Source organism: Sphaerodactylus townsendi, linkage group LG04 (genome assembly GCF_021028975.2).
Source record: "Sphaerodactylus townsendi isolate TG3544 linkage group LG04, MPM_Stown_v2.3, whole genome shotgun sequence".
NCBI classification, from domain to species: Eukaryota; Metazoa; Chordata; class Lepidosauria; order Squamata; family Sphaerodactylidae; genus Sphaerodactylus; species Sphaerodactylus townsendi.
In genome coordinates this window covers 93,446,939-93,466,426 of record NC_059428.1, presented here as the reverse complement: position 1 = coordinate 93,466,426, position 19,488 = coordinate 93,446,939, and the positions used below count along the sequence as shown (strand labels likewise).

At 42.6% G+C, this 19,488-nt stretch overlaps 1 protein-coding gene across 1 annotated transcript in view; it reads right to left on the bottom strand.

The window, feature by feature from the left end:
• SLC9A7 (solute carrier family 9 member A7) overlaps positions 1–19,488 on the bottom strand; it is a 66,302-nt gene that overhangs the window by 30,515 nt on the left and 16,299 nt on the right. The window contains 6 exon segments of the mRNA XM_048492778.1: positions 531–672; positions 888–993; positions 2,323–2,435; positions 3,382–3,458; positions 5,760–5,837; positions 7,776–7,975. Of these exon segments, the coding sequence (XP_048348735.1) occupies positions 531–672; positions 888–993; positions 2,323–2,435; positions 3,382–3,458; positions 5,760–5,837; positions 7,776–7,975 (716 nt within the window).

Genomic DNA, 19,488 nt, shown 5'->3' with positions numbered 1-19,488 from the left:
GAAGTCTGCATATGTAAATCCTGAAATATGAGAGCCACTGTGATGCAGAGGAAAGCTCAATGGTTCTACCCAACCTGGCCTTATTATAAGAGCTTACAGATCAAGCTCAGCTTTTACCTAGAAAGCAAACAGTTCTGGCCTTACCTGGTAGCCTCCTAGTTTTCTTCCAGATATCTGCTTTTCGGCCTGTCCTCTAGAACCTTTGGCTCACTATTTTTCACCTTGCTTTCCCATTTAATTGCTGTCTCCATACCTCCCTACTCCTGACTCCTTCAGAGGAAGCCCTCAACTTTAACCTTAATCTGCAATTGTTCTGCTTCCAGACTGACTCTTCTGTGACACTATTAGATCCTATATTAGCCAGGACTTGACACTACCAAGTTCTCCTTCCTTGAACAGAGTTTTTAAGAGACAAGATACTCAGCTCAGCTCTACTGATAGCATATTCAGGGAAGTACCAGTTAACAGCCATTTTCCCCACTTCCAAACATCAGCAATTAATCTGCAAATGAGTTTGATACAAAGGATATCAAGGCTGTAACAACTCCTGTCACTGCCCCCATCATGAAAGAACCGCTGAAGATTCCAAGGAAGACACCAACAGATTTAAAAAAGGCTGCTGCATCAAAAGCATGGACATTCCCTCCTGTGGGCTGATAGGCTACAATAGAGCTATAGGAGAGGTAGGGGGAAAGGAGCATTAACACAATACTTTTTTCACTATACAACTGTCATCACTAGAATCATATGACCCTCATCTAATTGAAAATGTTTAAGAGTTGTCACTCAAATGTAGAGATACTGGCTTTCACAAGACAGATTCATAAGACAGTAGGAAAGCTAAGTTTTCCTCTGGCCAGCTTCATGCTTGCAAATTTTTTACTTACGAAGATAAGACAATGGCGACAGCATCATTTAAAACACTTTCTCCAAACAGCAGTGCATAGAGATCAACATCAGCGTGCAGTTCATTAAAAATTGCCAGCACAGTGACTACAAGTGAAAAAAAAGGAGGGCATAACAAAATTAGTATTATGTAAGTTTTTGGGCAATAGAACAGATATACCCAACACAGACAAATTTAAGCATCCTATAATCAAGCCTGCAAGAGCCTCGTGGCACAGAGGATAAACTGCAATACTTCAGTCAAAGCTCTGCTCATAACCTGAGTTTGATCCTGACTGATGCCAGTATCAAACAGCCAGCTTAAGGCTGACTCAGCCTTCTGTTGGTAAAATGAGTGTAGACTACTGCACAAGGCAGTGGCAAACCACCTTGTAAACATATCCTGCCTAGTAAACATTGTAATGTGACATCACCCCATGGGTCAGAAAGGACCAGGTGCTTGCACACCTTTTTTCCCTAATCAAATGTGCAACCTCATGTATAGAAGCACTACAATGAGAAAAGCCAGGATGCAACCACAGCTGCAAAACCTTTGCACAAAAGTCCAGTTAAGACACCTACAGTTTCCTTTGAGACTCTGAACTAGAAACTCATATACAAAAATTACAAAGGTTTATTATGCTAATGCAACCCAATTAACATACAAACTGTGTATTAGCTGGGCTCCCTTGCTAAATAGTTGCAATCCACGGAGAAATTTGGAGCAGCTAGACTCTGCTCCATTTCCCATCTCTACTACAGCACAATGACTGGGTGTGGGATGACTGCTGCAGCAGAGATCCTTTCCTTGTTGTTGAAGCTACAAGCAAAACCACAGGACTGCTCCTCAGCACTTCAGCATAGCTCCGGTTTCTGGGAAGCCAGGCACTGCTCGAAGTGTGCTGCCCCCACCCAGGCCAAGGCTTCTCACATTGCTTGGGTAGTATAGAAAAGATTTCATTGAAGCCTAAGCCAAAACCTAAGAACAGAGAAAGGAAAATTCGTGCATTTGCATTGCTTTTTCAGCAATTTCCCAGCAAGCTTCAGCCAACTAACCAACTACTGGTATGTTGCACACCTCCATTCTGTGCATTCTTTTGCAGTTTTGCAAACCACATGTCTATCCCAAGTCCCCTGAATTAATCAAGTATATCTGAATTAATATTGCATTTGAGAATTCTATAAGAAGCCACATGTCAAAATACAAGTAAAGGCAGCTAAATTATACGCTCCTGCTTCTTTATCAGTACTTCTCATTTTCCCTAAATGTAAAGTCAAACATCAGACAAATGTTTCTTATCATATTTATATTTCTCCCAGGTGGCATGTGATATCTTTTGTTATAAGACACACATATGATAGCTGAGCTGGCATAAATGTGCCAGTAATAACAAAAATAAGATATTTTAACTCCTTAAAGGCTACACAGCACAATACCTGGATCAGTAGCAGATATGATAGCTCCAAAGAAAAGACAATCTGTGTAGTAGAATTTATCAGAGAGCTGCCCCACAAGCTTCATTAGTTTCACAACACCATACATAAGATTCCTACAAGGGAGGAAAAATATGCAACAATCTGTAATTCAGATTGTTATAAAGATTTATGTCATATGTCTCTCTTCCAGTGACCGGTGAAATTACTGACAATGTACAGAGTTTACTGCATCATATATTGCTTATTTTCAAGTAAATACAGAGTTGTATAACCTTGACCTCTTTTTTAAATCTGGCTCAGTGAAGGAGGAGTGAAAAAATAGGGAACAATATGGGCCGTTTTAAGGACAACAAGTGGCCTGAAGCTAATGGAACCAGATTTCCCGCGCCTCTGCTCCCTTTGTAGTCCCATGGATACTATCATGTCAGAGATCTGCCAAGTGAGCATGGAGCAGCAAAACTGCCTTTTCCCATCTAAGGCGAATCATAATAGCAATCATGGAAGAGCATTTTGGATCCAACTCACTCCAGGAAGTTTTAGAGGGAAAAGAAAAAATACTGCCCCCCTTTCATAGGGACTACTATATGTAGCATTCAGCATTGGCTACTCATTATGAAGAACTGTTAACTAATTATAGGCCAGCATATTTCTAGCCATTGAAGACTTATTACAAATTAGCAGGTACCCCTCCCCTTATGCAACCCTATCTTGAGACAAATAGAATAAGGATTATTTTTACCATAGGGCTGAGATTCTAGAAAATTCCTTCCTAGCTTTTTTGAAATTCAGAAACTGCCATCACATGAGCTCATTATGAAGGAATGTTTATTTTTAAAGATAATGAAATTAATCTGTCCTTGAATAATGACAAAACCCTCACTCCTTTTTTTTTAAAGAGAGAGCACAACTGCCATCTTAAATTTGATTTTTGCAGTATTGATGCCATTAAGTTTAATTGCACTGATCTGGATCAATCAAATCAGTCCACGAATACCCTGAGTAACAGGTAGCCAAAGGTTACAATACCAGGAGTCTAATAATTTCACAAAATTCACCTACCCAATAATGAAACAAGAGACTGCAGTTCCCAAGAAGGCATAAGCCAGAATAGACCCCAGATTTCTGAAGAAGTGTCTCTAAAAGAGAAATGGGTTAGATGCAAGCATATCAAATATTCTTTAAAACCTATTTAGCAAAATACTAAAGCTACATTTTGCGTATACAATACAGGCCTTCTGAATTATTTGGAAGACTGAGACATTGTCATGTATGAATCACTTCAGGATTGTCTGACATAGTGGCTTCACATGGCCAGCAAACTGAAGTAAACTCACTGGTTCATCAGAGAAAGGGAGTTGAAATCAGAACAGAGGCCAGAATGGGGTTGCAAATAGCATAGGTGCTCTTAATGCTTTTTGGGTTTCTCCTTAACTCAACAAAGCAGCTCTTCAGGAGAAATAACCCCCCTCCACAACCTTCTCCCAAAAATCAACATGGCATGCCAAGTATTTTGTGTGGGGGCTTCCTCAGCAGACACTTCTTAGGTAATCATTCCCTCATTTCATTCTGGTCCCACTAAAAATGAGGGCTCCTCTACCTCTGGCCAGAAAGGATAGTTCCCTCAGATGGGTTTATAGTGGCTGTGAGCTCCCCAAAGGACTAACACCTTTCACTGTAAATAAAGTCCCAGCAAAAAGCTGTTACAATACACAAAAATTCTTCCAATATGTACACAAATTATCTGGTCACATGGTAACACAGAGCTGTTTTGGGGTATAAACTCCAGAGGAAACAGCACATGCCAGGGATGAAAGTGTAGATAGTATCTGGTGAGCAATCTGGATAAATACATGAAGAGGCCCCATGGTTCCCCTTTGCTGACTATGAAACAGAAAACATACAGCTTGTGTATTTAGAGAACTCCATCTGTCACAGTTAAAAAAAGAACCCTGGGATGAACTAACCATTTTAAAATGTTTCTATAGCTCTCCTTGGCACCAATGCATTAAGCCTCATAGTTAACCTCCAAGTTAGGTCAACAGAAACAACAATTTGGCCAAAGCTATCCAAATAATTAAAAAGAGATCAGAATGCAATCTAACATCTATGCCAGAGTGGAGCCATTAAATATAATGATGTAAGGGAACAGAAGAGCCTGTAATGCAGTGGTTAGCATCTTGGGCCCTAGAACAGTTAGGTACAAATTCCTACTCTAGCGCAGAAGTTTCCTGGGTGGCCTTGGGCCAGTCATGACCACACATTTGTTGTGAGGATAGCCAGCTAAGTAAGTAATAAGAAAGAAAGAAAGAAAGAAAGAAAGAAAGAAAGAAAGAAAGAAAGAAAGAAAGAAAGAAAGAAAGAAAGAAAGAAAGAAAGAAAGAAAGAAAGAAAGAAAGAAAGAAAGAAAGAAAGAAAGAAAGAAAGAAAGAAAGAAAGAAAGAAAGAAAGAAAGAAAGAAAGAAAGAAAGAAAGAAAGAAAGAAAGAAAGAAAGAAAGAAAGAAAGAAAGAAAGAAAGCTGCTAGTCCTGGCCCTCTCATACTTTGCCTAACTGCTTTCCAAAACAAGCTAGCTGCCAAGTTTAATGCTCTGGCTTCTGCTAATTGTACTCAACTCTCAGAAACGTCAATTTGGTCTGTTTGCTTTGCTGCTGTAAATATTTGAGAAACTTGGTTACCTGTAAGCTTTGTAACTTGTGTGTTTTAATGAGATAAGCGCAGGAAAAAGTATATTGTAAAATCACATCCTATCCCCGCTCCCTATAAGAAACTCTTCTTATGATGAATCCCGAGACCTATCAGCAACTCAGTGATTAGGCTGATGCCAGTTTCATACAGAGAACTTCACGCAGGCTCCTGCACTCCTGAACCCTTGTCCTGAGAGCAACCCCTTGCACAACCTAACACATTCCATGAACGTTGGAGAACCTATGATATGGAATGAGAAATTGTGACTGAAGAAGGAAAAGGTACAGTATGCTGTGGGAATTCTTTGTATCTTGGACTTCAGGTTTCAGTGATATAGAAGTCATTAAAATTGTCTCAAAGTTTAGACTGAAGTAGACTAAAGCAATTACAATCACTGACATATATTAATGCGTTAATATATAAATATAACTAATTAATATAACTCTGTTTATATTACATTATTTATACAAATCCATAACAATTATTTGTATTCATCTATTAATATTAGCTTAACTAATAACAGAATCAGGCATTCAACACTGGTAGAGGAAAGTATCCCAAGCCCTATTTCAAGCTACACAGTTAGAAGTATAAAGCTGATAAATTATAGATGCTTTAAAAAACCAGAGGCAACCACTAGCCAGACAAAAGACAAATTGATTAACTCAATTTCATTATCAATAATCAGGTCCTGTATACAGGACTCAGACCCACACAGACAAAACACAGTCCAGAAAATTATTTGGACTTACCTTCTTCAAACTATAACCAGCATGAAAAATAATAGGAGGCAGCAGGATGTTGAAGAATACTTCTGGGTCAAAGGTTACCTTACAAAGAGAGAAGGAGAAGGCTCTAAGACCAAGTTTCCTTAGCAAAAAATTGCCGAGATTTTGAAGATGGAGATCTCTCGTATCTCTTAATCACTGATATCCCTTAATCATATCAGTGTAAACTATTCAGAGACTGACATGCTTAGGGAAAGAAAGCCTCCTTCAGTGGGGCATAGGTGACTTCAGTTTTCTGGCAACAAAATTATTTGTATTTTACTCCCTACAGCTCATTCAGACTACAGGTACACATTATTTTTATTTTGTACTATGTTGTATGATAACAGACATCAGGGTTGGTGCCACCATATAACTAGGTGGAGTATCTGACAGGGCCCAGTGACTTTTACAGTCTTCATCTTTGAACAAAATGGATTTCAGAGCCTGACTCTGTAGTTTTATATTAGAAACTGTAACTTTTGCTGAGACTGCAGTTGTTCAGCACTGAGTGATTCTTGCGAATTTCATGAGGAACATCTAAATGCAAGAAGTTGGCAACACTGGAAAAGCCCCTCTTAATACTGAAAGAAACCTTTAAGGGAGGCAGTTTATCCAAATGGATTTTTATAATAGATGACCCCTCCCATGAAAGAATCCCAGTGATGATTTAACTCCAACTGATATTATGGGGTGAGGAGAAGCATGAATTGATGGATTTTGGTACTTTTTTGTAGAATTGCTTAAACAGCTTGGGAAAATCTGTGGATTTAGCTAAAGGAGCCCAGAAACTACCATGGAATATTAACTTTGCTAACTCAGTTAAGATAAGCAGTTGCTGAGAACCAGTCCGCACTTAACTGGGTTCTACAGATAAGGGAAAAAGATTCCCCTCTCCAAGGTATTTACACACAGTGGTTCTCAACCAGAGGTATGTGTACCCCGGGGGTATGCACCAGAACATTTCAGGAAAAGGGAAATGAGTGTCAACAGTTGAAGAAAAAGAAGATGAAGTTGGATTTATATCCCCCCTTTCTCTCCTGGAAGGAGACTCAAAGGGGCTTACAAACTCCTTTCCCTTCCCCCCCCCCAACAAAATACAAATCAAAAGTTGTGAAATTCAATATTATGACAAGTGGCAGTGCAAGTTTCCTTCATTATTTAACTTAGAGAAAAAGTCTGTGTTCCCTAGCTTTGCTATTTTGGTGAGAATGTGACTGCAGTGTGCATGTGCCTCTTCACAGATCTCTTACTCTCCTCCACTTCGTGAACATTCGAGTGCCTTTATACAGTGTTCATTGAGGTACAGTTCCATGTGCTCTACTGGGTTGAAACAGACTTAGAATTATACTACTTTTGCTCATACTGCAGTATTGCCTATATAACTGTTTATATTATTTTCTGTAACCACCTGCACCTTACTGATTATTTTGCACCATGCTCCTGTATCATGCATCTGATTCAGTTTGCAATGTACAGTTGATTTAGTAGCTTATTGTGCAGTAATGCCTTCCAATAACTGTTTAATTCATATCAGTTACCATCTGGAGTTTGCACCTTCCTACTGACAATCACATAACCACTACAGTGATAAGAACCCCTAAAAATAGATGCCTCTTGCTTAAGGGGACCACATTAACATTAGTTATGTGAAAGTAGTAGAATTCTTGCCTGGCAGGCACAAGGCCAAAGCTTGATTTGTTACCAATGCATTAATGTTAATTCATGCAGACAGGAATTAAAGATGAATTCTTAATAATATATAGTATCACCACCTTTGTTTTCTAAAACCAAAAGGGAAGAATGGAACAAGGAAGCCAAAAATCCCCTTCCATTTAATAGTTTTTCAGCACTACTAAATTGCTACAAAAGCATAACCAGTTCTATTAGTCTGACAGCAGAATCGGTAACATAAACAAATATAGATGAATGCAATTATGTCCAATTTTCAGCCTCAGAAAGTGGATCTGTACATAAACATATTCGATGGATAATTCTTACTTTCCGCAACATGTCATTCTGTTCCACATTGTGTATTTTTCCAGGGCTTATTTCTCCTTTTAGTGTATATTCAAAATATTTCCCACTGATGTTGACCAACAGAGTTGTATAGGCTCGATTTTCCTGGGAGCAGCTGAAAGCCTTATCTTGACTGCTGACTGAAGGTGTGCCATACCTCAAGATCACTCCAACTATCAGTCCTGAAAGACAAAAATGATAACTTTTATTTATGGTTCAAACACTACACTGGAGTGAATCAGGTAGAGATTACAAAGTTTCTTCACAGCTGAACTTTTGAACCATAGCCCTATTCAGGATTCTTTATTAAAAGCTGATTTTCTCTCAGTCAGCAGCAGACTGCTTTTGTGCTACACACTCAAACAACTACTTGGACCCTCAGTCAGCACTGAATCCAACTGAACTATTGGCTGTTTAACTGACCCTCTCACCAACATTCCACCAGCTCCCATTGTTGTCCATCAAATAACACTTTTTTAACATGGTACAAGAACCCTCTTTAATATCAAATGCATGCAACACAAAAAACAGGCATCATACACAGTGTCCTGACTAAGGAACAAGTCCACCCATGTCTCAAGCTGGAGGAAGGTAGATTTAGACATGAGAAACTCCAGTGGGGGAAAAAATGATGTTCGTCACGTATCTTTTTCCACTACATAACAGTACTGAGAAAAGATTATGATTCCCCCCTTTTCCGGAATGAGAGAAGTGTCCTAAAATAGTTTAAGATTATAAATACACCCCACACTAAAGCAAAAGAACTTTGGGTTGCTTCAGCCCAAAGTACTTTTGCTTTAGTGTGGGGTGTATTTATAATCCCACTTGTAGAAAACTGAGGAATTTGTATTTAAATATGCCAAATACAATTTTAGATGGTAAGTTATTAATTATGCATTTTATGTTGTTAAAAGCAGAAAAAGGAGATGCAGTTTTATAGGTAATGATTCCATTTATTTAATCTTTAAAAATATCCCCCCCCCCCCCAGTCCCATGCTTTCTTTGGCTTCAAATTTTACATCTTTAGGTGGGTCATTCACCATTACATGGGATGGAAAACTACTGGTCCATCATACGCTCTGACCAGCAGCAATTCTGTCTCAGGTATATTTGGGGTTCTTTTCACTGGAGATTCCAGGCACTGAACTGGGAACTTCCTGCAAACAAAGAACATTTTCTGCCACAGAGCTATGGCACCTGATGCTCAGTGATAAAAATTAGCCACTTTTCTGGTCCCAGGTATAAAGAAACCCCAGAGCTACTGCACACATTAGAGTCTGAAACTCTTTAGATGTGTTCAGCTCTACATACAGTCTACGAGTAAGTTTTTAAAGTTATTTTTATTGATACATACTCATCTGATACTCAAAAGGAAATTATTTTTAGTAGAATGCTGTTGAGAGTACCAAAAAAGGTATCGGGGGGAGCCTTTTCAATTAAAATATATTTACCGGTATATTGCCTTTCTTTTCCCATGGGGAACGCAAGGCAATTTACATAAATAGTTATTCCCAACATCACACAATACAACCCTTGAAACCTCTCAGTAACCATACCACTTTAAGAGCCAGGTAACATACAAACCAGCAATGGAACAGCTTAATCACCTGATTAGATTTAAATAAAAACCCTTGTAAACAGGACTGCTTTACAGTACACAGACTACAAAAACAGAGAGAGGATGTGGCTAGGACCTCCTCAGTTAGGTCATCCCAGAGCTGTGGATACATCACTGGGAAAGAACTAGAATAGGCTACCATGGCTGCCACTTTCCTGTACATAGGATGGAAAGAAAGTCAGTATGAGGGTAGCAGATCACACAAGACCCAGAAACATCTGGGTTACCAATGCAAATGTTCTAAGATCAGGGTAATATGCTGAAATTGCCAAGTCAGTTTGACTAGGCATAGGAGGCATTTTTGACAACAGTGCTGATCCATCAGCACAGAGACTTTTCAGACCATCAGTTTTCTAGGGTTCTGCCTCTAAACCAATCAAGCAGCCAGAATATAAACTGTACTTCCATAAAGATATTACCACAAAGCTATGTTTTGCAGTAAGAGATCTCAGTACAAATACAGGGATTCCATTTTTCACCAGTAGGAAGTTTAAGAAGCAGAAGCAATCTGAAGCTGATATCACAGATAAAAATGGAAATAATCCCGAGGGAAGACAGAAATAGCACAGACAGAAGTTAGCATGAACAAAGGAGAGTACTAATCTTTGGGGGTGTGGGGGAATGGAAACATAATGTATGGAAGGTACAGCATCACTGCAAGAAGGTTGGACACCAACCTCTGTATCAATGAAGAAATTTAAATTGTATGTGTTTAGATACCTTATGGAACTCACTTGATACAACTTGGTAGATAACTACAGAAATTAAAAATAATATTCATTTTGGAAGGTTTGCTCTTTCCATGAAATGCCTCTTATGCTTTTCATTCCTGACCAATACCCATGAAATCAACATGCAGTGGGCCAGCATCAAACTTGTTCCAGCACTATAGCAAGGAGCCACTGCAAGATATAACAGGGTTCATTCAGCAGCTCTGCCTAATGTGGTACATGTTCTTTCAGATTAGATGGCCAAGGAAATCCAAATTCACTGGAATGCCTTTAAAAAAAAAAGAATAAACCAAGGAATTTTGAGGGGGCCTTGCCATCTCATTTTAGAAGTTTAACGTTTGGAAGATATACCAATCTTACTGCATTTCATAACAGGGAATACCCAAGCAAACAAAAAGCTACACACAAAAAAAGCCCCAAAGACCTTCACCAAAGAACATATGAGACAGGGAATAATAGTTAATGCAAGTTTGACACTAGTTTATATGCCACTGTCACCCTTTAAGACGGAATCCTGTGGCATTCTGGAAAAAGGGCAGTCAGCATACTTCAGACCTGAAGTGATTTATGTTCTGAAAGTATTTAATTTCATATTTGTGTTCCTCAGAAATACAAGTGAGCATTTTCTACACATTTTGCCTTTCCCCCTGATTGGAGTGTAACACATACAGTCTAAAGAAGAAAATGAATTTACATTGATACCCCCACTTCTCTCCTGTAAGGAGACTCAAGGGCTTACAAACTCCTTTCCCTTCCTTTCCCCACAACAGACACCTCATGAGGTAGATGGGGTTGAGAGGGTTCCAAAGAACTGTGACTAGCCCAAGGTCACCCAGCAGGCTTTGTGTGTAGGAGCGGGAAACAAGCCTGATTCACCTGATAAGAATCTGCCATTCATGTGGAGCAGTGGGGAATCAAAGCTGGTTCTCCAGATTAGAGTCCACCTGCTCTTAATTACTATACCACACTGGCTCTCCTTTATACAAAACAAAACAGGTTCCAAGCAAATACTAAAGCCAGAATGCTACAAAGAATCCAATGCATGCCAAACGGCTAAATTATGAGTTGCTGAAGAAATGCATTGTGCAGTCTTGCTCTACGTTTTAGCTAACTGCTGACATGAATTAGCAGGAAAGCCTCTAAAAATAAAGACATGTAGAACAATTGGTGTGAGACCCAATAATGAGGCAGTAGCTTACAGATGTTAGGTTGCTCAGAAACAGAACTTGAGAAGCAGCCACCTGGTGCATTTTTAGCAGAAGATTCTAATTCCATGGAACTGCATTATTAGGGCTCCTTGAATTTTTTTGTGATTACCACTAGCATGCTGAAGTTTATTTGAAACATTTCAAAGACAGTGAACATAAAAACTTTAACATCTGAGCAATTAAAATCTCAGCAGTCTGTTGAACATGGTTCTAACCCTACTGATGTCAGTTCTAGTTACTTTTGACGAGTAAGATCACTAGATGTGCAGCTGTAGCATCACAATGCTAGAAATCTTACCAATCTTCAGTGTTTCTCTTATCTGGTTTTTAAACTCAGATGACTGAAAGGCAGCTGCATCTTTTTAAATATCTGTAGTTAGCATTTCCAGAGTTCTTTATAATCTTTGGCCCCTTCCGCACACGCAAAATAATGCATTTTCAAACCACTTTCACAACTGTTTGCAAGTGGATTCTGCTATTCCGCACAGCTTCAAAGAGCACTGAAAGCAGTTTGAAAGTGCATTATTCTGCATGTGCGGAATGAGCCTTTGTTAGTATCAGCAGCCACTTACTGACAGAAACTTTCTCCTTCCCAAGATCATAACACAATGTATTTGTTCAAGTTCACAGACTTTCCTGTGTAGCCACTTATCCTACTTTGCATTAAACTTGGTAGTGATGGGGAGTCTAAATGCAACACAGAAACCAGTGAAGTTAACAGTGAAGTTTGCATTTCCTGTTTGTACAAAAGAAACAGATATAAATGTAACAGTCAAAGCAGCAGCCTCTTCCTCCATTTAAAAATGCATTATTTGAACCTGAAGTGGAATTATGTTATGATCTATTATGTTATGATCAATATAATTATGATCAAAAATGATCATGCTATTGCCAAAATGTATAAGCTTTTGTTGAGATTCAAAACAGAAGACCAAGTAAAAGATGGTATGATGAAATGTGCCATTATCATTGGGCACAATATACAAATGGAACAATAGAAGAATATGTGGTAAGAGGGACTTTATTTACATTAGCAGTACAGTCCACGGGGGGTTGATGGTCAAAGAGCTGTGGAGCCAGCATGATCCTGTCACCAGCATCATTGTCAGTCAAGATGGCATATTTATTTATTTTATTTATTATTGGGTTTTGTATACCACCCTACCCCCGAAGGGCTCTGGGCGGTGAACAACATAAATCACATATATACAATAACCCTTAAATACATTAAAACAATTTAAAACGCATGGCTTAATTAAAAGTAAATAAAATCATCATGTCCTAATAACCCTCATTAAAACTCCCTCCCAAAAGGGGGAAGAAAAACGGTCCCCATAGATGGTAAGAGACCCAGAAAGATGAAGAAGAGGAAGAGGAGGGGCACCTATCAGCGACTAGACATCTCCAAAAAGCCTGGTGGAACAACTCCGTCTTTGGCAGGCCCTGGTGGAACTCACTAGTTAAGATCCCGTGAGGGGAGACCCAGGACAGCTGGAGGGAAGAATGTTCCTGACTTTCAGGCAGGGGCCAGGAGCTGTAAAGGCCACTGGTCTGCAGCGTGGAAGGCCAGCAGCCACATCATTGAGGGACCAGGGACTACCAGCAGATTGGCCTCTGCTGAGCGCAGAAGGGCTACTTAGTGGGAGACTGGTGGCAAAACTGGTGGCTTGCCTCATGGCTTGCAGGCTAGCCCCATTCTCACCCTCCCTGACCTCTCCCAGAGTTGCCAACCTTTCCCTGGAGAGGGCCATCTTATTCCAGGGTTCACATTGCCACCCACCTGGTCAGTTCCTTTGGATTGTGCCCACTAGAAAGGACCAGGACTTTCCTCTCCCACTAGCGTGTCCAAAAAGGGGGGAACAAGCACGGTACAGAGAACTGTCCACTCCTGGTAAAGATTTAACAAAGTCAATTCTTTAATAACAGAAGAATAATTTAGAGAGCTTTTCTGGCACAGCACCCCAAAGACAACAAGGAACACAAACTAAAGAAAAGCAAACCACAAGTCCTCTGGCCCTGTCGCTACCACAAACCCTGCCTACTAGTTGTTTCCCAGCAAGGTAGGTCCTCAGCTTAAGTAGGTATTGCTTATGAGGAAGCTCCCATCACTGGGCCTGCAGGGAAATGACCACTGCCTTCTCTCCCAGACAGAGCCTTCCTCTTCCCAGAGCCCAGCAAGACAAGAAGAACCGACCCACAGGGTTCTGTAAAGGATTCAATGGTGTTGATGAGCGGGACAGCCGCCTGGCCTTGACTGCATTCCATAACCCGGGCGATGGGCCAGCATCTGCGGCGGAGACTCTGGCGGAGACCTTATCTCTGCGAGAGAGATGAGAACTTAGAAAAAAAATTTTCTCCACAATCCCCAACAAAGTATATCTGAAGAAATGACGGCTGCTGATGGGGTCCCGTCATAATGCTTCCTATCCTGTGGTAGACCTGTCCCTTCATGTTGGCATGAAATTGCTCTCTTTCACCTCTCGGGCTCCAAAAGACGTCATTTGGAAGCATCCTTTGTATTTCTGGGAAGCAGAAAGAAAGTGTTCTGCCATTGGATGCTGATGAGTGAGAAGGCTGTGAAGAGGTTCAGGGTAGGGTTGAATGGCAGGGAACTGAACTTTACCGCCACTGCAGCACATTCCTGGGGGCTCATCCTGCCACTTCAGAGCATGACACCAAGCACAGGGCGATCGAAGTCCGAGAACAATTACCTTGTCTCCACAGTAATCACTGAGAGATCTATATTCAAAACTAGACAAATATTTTTTAGTCCAAGGTGATAATTTGATTTATAATCTTTTTTATTGTGTCTGGCTGTAGCAGTCTGGTTAACATGAGGGTTGTTAGAGGAATATTTTTTCACAGCCTCTCTATGAACTTCGGGGTGACATTCAGCATACCTCATCACAGCTTCTGTGAACTTCGGGGTGATATTCAGCATACTTTATCACAGCCTGTCTGTGAACTTCGGGGTGACATTCAGCATACTTTTTCAAGCCTTTTTATGAACATCTGGGTTGTTTTTCACATATTTTGCAGCAGCTTCCTGTAGTTGTCTTTTTAAAATCGAATCTGTAAATTGCTTTCTACATTTAATCCCTCTCCTCCCTTTAGCTGTTTTAACAGAAGGAACAGGTTTGTATGCGGTGAGGTCGGTGGTAGAATCCAGTTGGGCCACCATTGGCTCAATTGTGCTTGTTGTTTGGTGGGCATTATCAGAACTTGTCGATTTGACACATGGAAGTAGAGCATCAAAGTGCCCTTCATTAAAATCTTCTGTGAAACGAATCATTTGTACTCCCTGTACTGCATCCTTTAGCTTGGCAAGCAGGTTTTTAACTGTCACCTTTAGAATGTTCGCGCAGATGGCCAGAGTTCAACAGTAACACAGATGGCCAGAGTTCAACAGTAAATGTGTCATAACTCGAGTAAAACTGAATATTTTGGAAAATCCTTTCTTAGTGAGCACCTGAACCACATAATAAACCAGTGTGCCAAATTTCAACATTGTAGGTTCGGTGGTTTTTGAGCTTTTTTGATGAGTCAGTCAGTCAGTGGTATTTTGCGTTTATAGATATAGATATAATCCTGTCGAGCAATGAGCAGAAATGTGGATTGTGTGGCACATTAAATTAGAATAGTTATCTCTGAAAAGACCAGCTGTTTTACCTCAGAAGTTCATAAACATAAGGAGAACTTTACTTTAACTGAGAGAGAAAACATACAGTATATACATTAACAAAGTATCACAAATATATAGTTACATGCATGGCTCATAGTTTGTTACAGTTTGGTTGTGATACAATATCTTTGTCAGAGCACTTTTACATAGCATTTGGTTTACAGCAGTACAGAGAACATCTTTTCACTTAGTCCAGGGGTCTGCAACCTGCAGCTCTCCAGATGTTCATGGACTACAAATCCCATCAGCCCCTGCCAACATGGCCAATTGGCAGGCAGGCAGTCAGGCAGTCAGAGCAAGAGAGTGAGTGAGGGAACAGAACACTACCAACGGATTTTAACTGTCACCTTTAGAATGTTTGTGCAGCTTCCCAGAATTCCCTGCTGCTTGTTCTGCTGCCACTGCATGCAAACAAGGCTGGAAATTCCAACAGAAGGTTCCTCAGGGGAATGAACAAATGGGTATCTCTGAGCAGAGAGTTCCTGAGTCTCAGCAGTGCTGTTAAGAAGGCCCTCTTATGAACCGAGAGAGGGGCACAAGAAGAAAGATCTTAGAAAAAGATCTTGAGATGCAGCTAGACTTCTATGAGATGAAGTTCTCAAAGCTCCAGTTGGTCTCTGGGATTCAGAGTTGAGCCTGGCAGCAAAGTGTCTTCAGAACACAGCGGCTCCCTCATGTAGTTGTGTGTTCTGTGCATAGTCTGTTTGCCTTCTAGGTTGGCTTCAGGGCTGTGTCCATTTCCCCAACTTTGCTCTGATCTTTCTCATTCCTTTTGGGGGGGGGGGGAAATCAGGAGGTCTGGATGGCTGCTGAGTTCTTAGGAAGGCTGTGATCCCCCCCCTTGCTCTGACCCTGTAATTCACAGTGTCTATTTCTCTCCCCCCTCCCTGGACACACATGTACAACACTCTCCTCTCAAGCATGGTGTAGTGGTTAAGAGCAAGTGTACTCTAATCTGGAGGAACCGGGTTTGATTCCCCGCTCTGCCCCTTGAGCAGTGGGGGCTTATCTGGGGAATTCAGATTAGCTTGTGCACTCCAACACATGCCAGCTGGGTGACCTTGGGTGAGTCACAGCCAAAGAGCTCTCTCAGCCCCACCCACCTCACAGGGTGTTTGTTGTGAGGATGGGGGAAGGGAAAGGAGTTTGTAAGCCCCTTTGAGTCTCCTTACAGGAGAGAAAGGGGGAATGCAAATCCAACTCTTCTCCTTCTCCTGTTCCTCCTCCTTCCTCCTCTTCATCATGTGAGCATCCGGGAGCTGATGTCTGTGAGCACATCCTCCTGCACAGCCAGTTCCCAGGACTGCCCTTGTCCTGCACAAGGAGGTTGGAAGCAGAAGCAGGGAAATCTTGGCTGGTACAGCCTGCCTCTTCCATCATAAGGGGAAGGGGTCCATTGAGAGTCAAAGGACTGGTGGCATGACCTGCCCAGTTCTGGCCTGCCATGTCTCCTGGGCGGGATGTGGAGCTCTCTCACAAGTGCCTGCTCCCTCCCTCCCTCCCTGGGGATGTTATTTGCTCTTTGTCTTTTAGTTTGCTTACCAGCCTGCTTGTAGACACCTGCTGGCTTTTGCACTTCAAAGGCTGGGGAGTGTGGATGGCTTTGACCCTGTGAGGGTCGGTCTGTCTCCTTCCCATGTGATAGGGAGAGATGCTGTTCCCCCTTGGGAACCAGTGGGGTGACATAGAGGGGCATAGAGGGGGGCATGGAGACAGGGAATAATGTATGATGCTTTGGCTCCTAATCTTTAGTTCTGGCAGTAGAAGTCTAACTGCCTGTTCCTGATGCTGTTTCAGTAGAAGAAACTGAAGTCTCGTTATTGCACAGTCAAGGAGCACCACAACTGGTACATCTAAAATGTTACTCCAGCTGGTGTAGGATGAGTTCCTGTTGAGCTCAGTGGGTGGCTGTTGGCAAATGAAGACTTTCTAGTTCAAGCTACCTTACAGGGAGGCTGAAATGCCTAACTGAAGATCCTGCTGAACCTGAGCCCTCCCCACAGAGCTGACAGGCCCGACCTTCTCCAGTTCTGGTGCAAGTTGCATAAAAGATGAAAGGTGACCTTGAGGGCTTGGGCCCTTCTGTAGGTAGAAACAACCTGAGCGGCCCACAGGTGCCTACCGGTGAATCCTGAGGGGCTTCTTGCCTGCTGATAACCTGCCCTGCCCAGCAGAATATAATCAGATTGGGTTTGGTCACAGGCTTTGCAGACTGGGTTAGGCTTTAGGGACTTATTTGTCTGCTTTAGGCACAATTCAGACATTTCCCTGTGGTTGTTTGGCAAGGGGTTGGTGGTACCCAGGAAAGAAATCTGAAGCAGGAGCAGAGAGCCAGAGGCTACTGAAACAGGGGCAAGGAATTTGGGCAACAAGTGACTTGCTGACATTTTCTTGCTGGTGACCTCCGGTGGCCGGAATTGGCCTGTGAAGTGCATCCCAAGTTCTGCCATCTGGCCAGTCCTGATGAGCTGGTGAAGGAATGCCAGGGAGGGAGGGGGCAGTGTCCCCTTGGCTCCCCAACTAGCTGCACTGGGTGAAGCTGCTGAGGCTTCCTGGTGGCTTTTGTTCTCATGAGTTCAGAAGCCAGAGGGACCAGTTAGATACATTTAATGTTGAGTTTCTGTGACAGAGTCCAGCAGCTGCTGATTTTCTTCTTCCATTTCAAAGAGATGTATGAAATGAACCTCTCCCCTCTATCTAACCCACTATCTGGACCTTTTTGCTGAGGTTTCCTCTCCTTTCCCTGTTGACCACGTGGTCCAGGGTGGGCTCATGTTCCCCTTGCAAGGCCGGTTGTTTTCTTTTCCTTAGGACTTACAGCATATGGATCTCTAGACAGCTGAGGCGTAACTAATCTGTCATGAGTGATCTTGAGTGTGTACCTTATTGAAGGACAGAAGATCCATTGCTGGATCAGCCTCAGGTCTGGTTTGAAAGGAAGCCAGCATTAGATATTCCACCAGAAATTGGATTTCCTTCTGGCTGCTTCTGCACTGGGAGCTTTTGGGGCTGGTTGAAGGGTGGGGCTGGCTGGATGAAGGTGCTGTGTCTGGCATTGATTGAGCTGCTGTGACTCTAGAGAAGGCTGGCACTGGGCTGATGGGGGCTGCGGGAGAAGAGGAAGCAGGGAGAGAGAGCATGGGAGAGGAGGGCTGAGGAGACAGGAATTGGAACAGAGGAGGAGGAGTCTGCCAGGGAGTGGGCCAAGAGGAGGGGAACCATCTGCAGAGAGGAAGGAGGCTGTGTTCACATCATGATTTTGAATGAGGCAGTCACGTCTTTGGTGTCTGGCTTCTTTATTTCTACAATGGTCTCTACACCCCAGTTTGTCTGAAGTGTAGAATATTTGGAAGTGGTGTTTCTTGAGTCAGTCCTGACACAAGAGTGTGTTGCACTGCCAGTCTTGTTCAGAAATGCATGCATGTTAACTAACAGTTCTTTTGTCAGACCTCATACATGGAACTCTAATGAATTTTAGCCTCTTATGTACATAAATAACACCAATATTCAATGGTTGACAATCTGTCTCTCAAACATTTTATTTTTGTTTGCTGATGGAAGAAAAATTGCATTTGGGAATTCGTGGCCAGCCCTGATGCTGGTGACAAAACCAAATGTCTTTGTGTTGATGTTTAAGACATCACATGAAAACTTTGGAGGAAGACCATGTTATTCTTTTAAAATGTGAGGCCGTATCTGCACGGCCCGTTTCTACCGCACGGCCTGGGGCGCCAAAAAAGGCTCCCCAGGCCGCTGTTTTCAGCATAGGCGCCGCTTGCTGCAACGCAGCTTGGCGGCGACCTGGATGCCTCTTCCCTCCCCAGGGCGGCTGTCAAGCCGCCTCTAAACAACAACCCTTTAAAGGGGTATTGTTGTTGGGGAGGGATCGTCTTCCCTGCGGCGTGATGCGAACCGCCGGGCGCTTTGCCTTCTCCCGCCCGCAGCTTACTGCTTGTCTTCCCCGCCAAGTGATGATGATTAGCCTGCGGCGTGCCAGCCTTCGCCCATTACACTGTCCCTCCGACCTCCGGGGGGGTGGGAGGGCAGCGATGGAGCAGGGCTGCGACGGCTTCCCGCATGGCGACGGTGTGAAGACAACAGTAAGTGGGATGCAGAGGCGGCTCCGTCGCGGGAACGCGCTGCCTTCTGCCGGCCTCCTGTTGCCTGCTGCGCATCGCTTGCGTCGCGAGCAGTTTCATGCAGCCGACGGAACTCCTGCCGGCGTGGGGGCGCGAGGGGGCCGTGCAGAAACGGCCCCTGTGAGGTAGGTAGGGCTGAGAGAGCTCAGAAGAACTGTGACTAGCCCAAGATCACCCAGCTGGCGTGTGTTAGAGTGTACAGGCTAATCTGAATTCCCCAGATAAGCCTCCACAGCTCAAGCGGCAGAGCGGGGAATCAAACCCAGTTCCTCCAGATTAGAGTACACCTGCTCTTAACCACTACGCCACTACTGCTC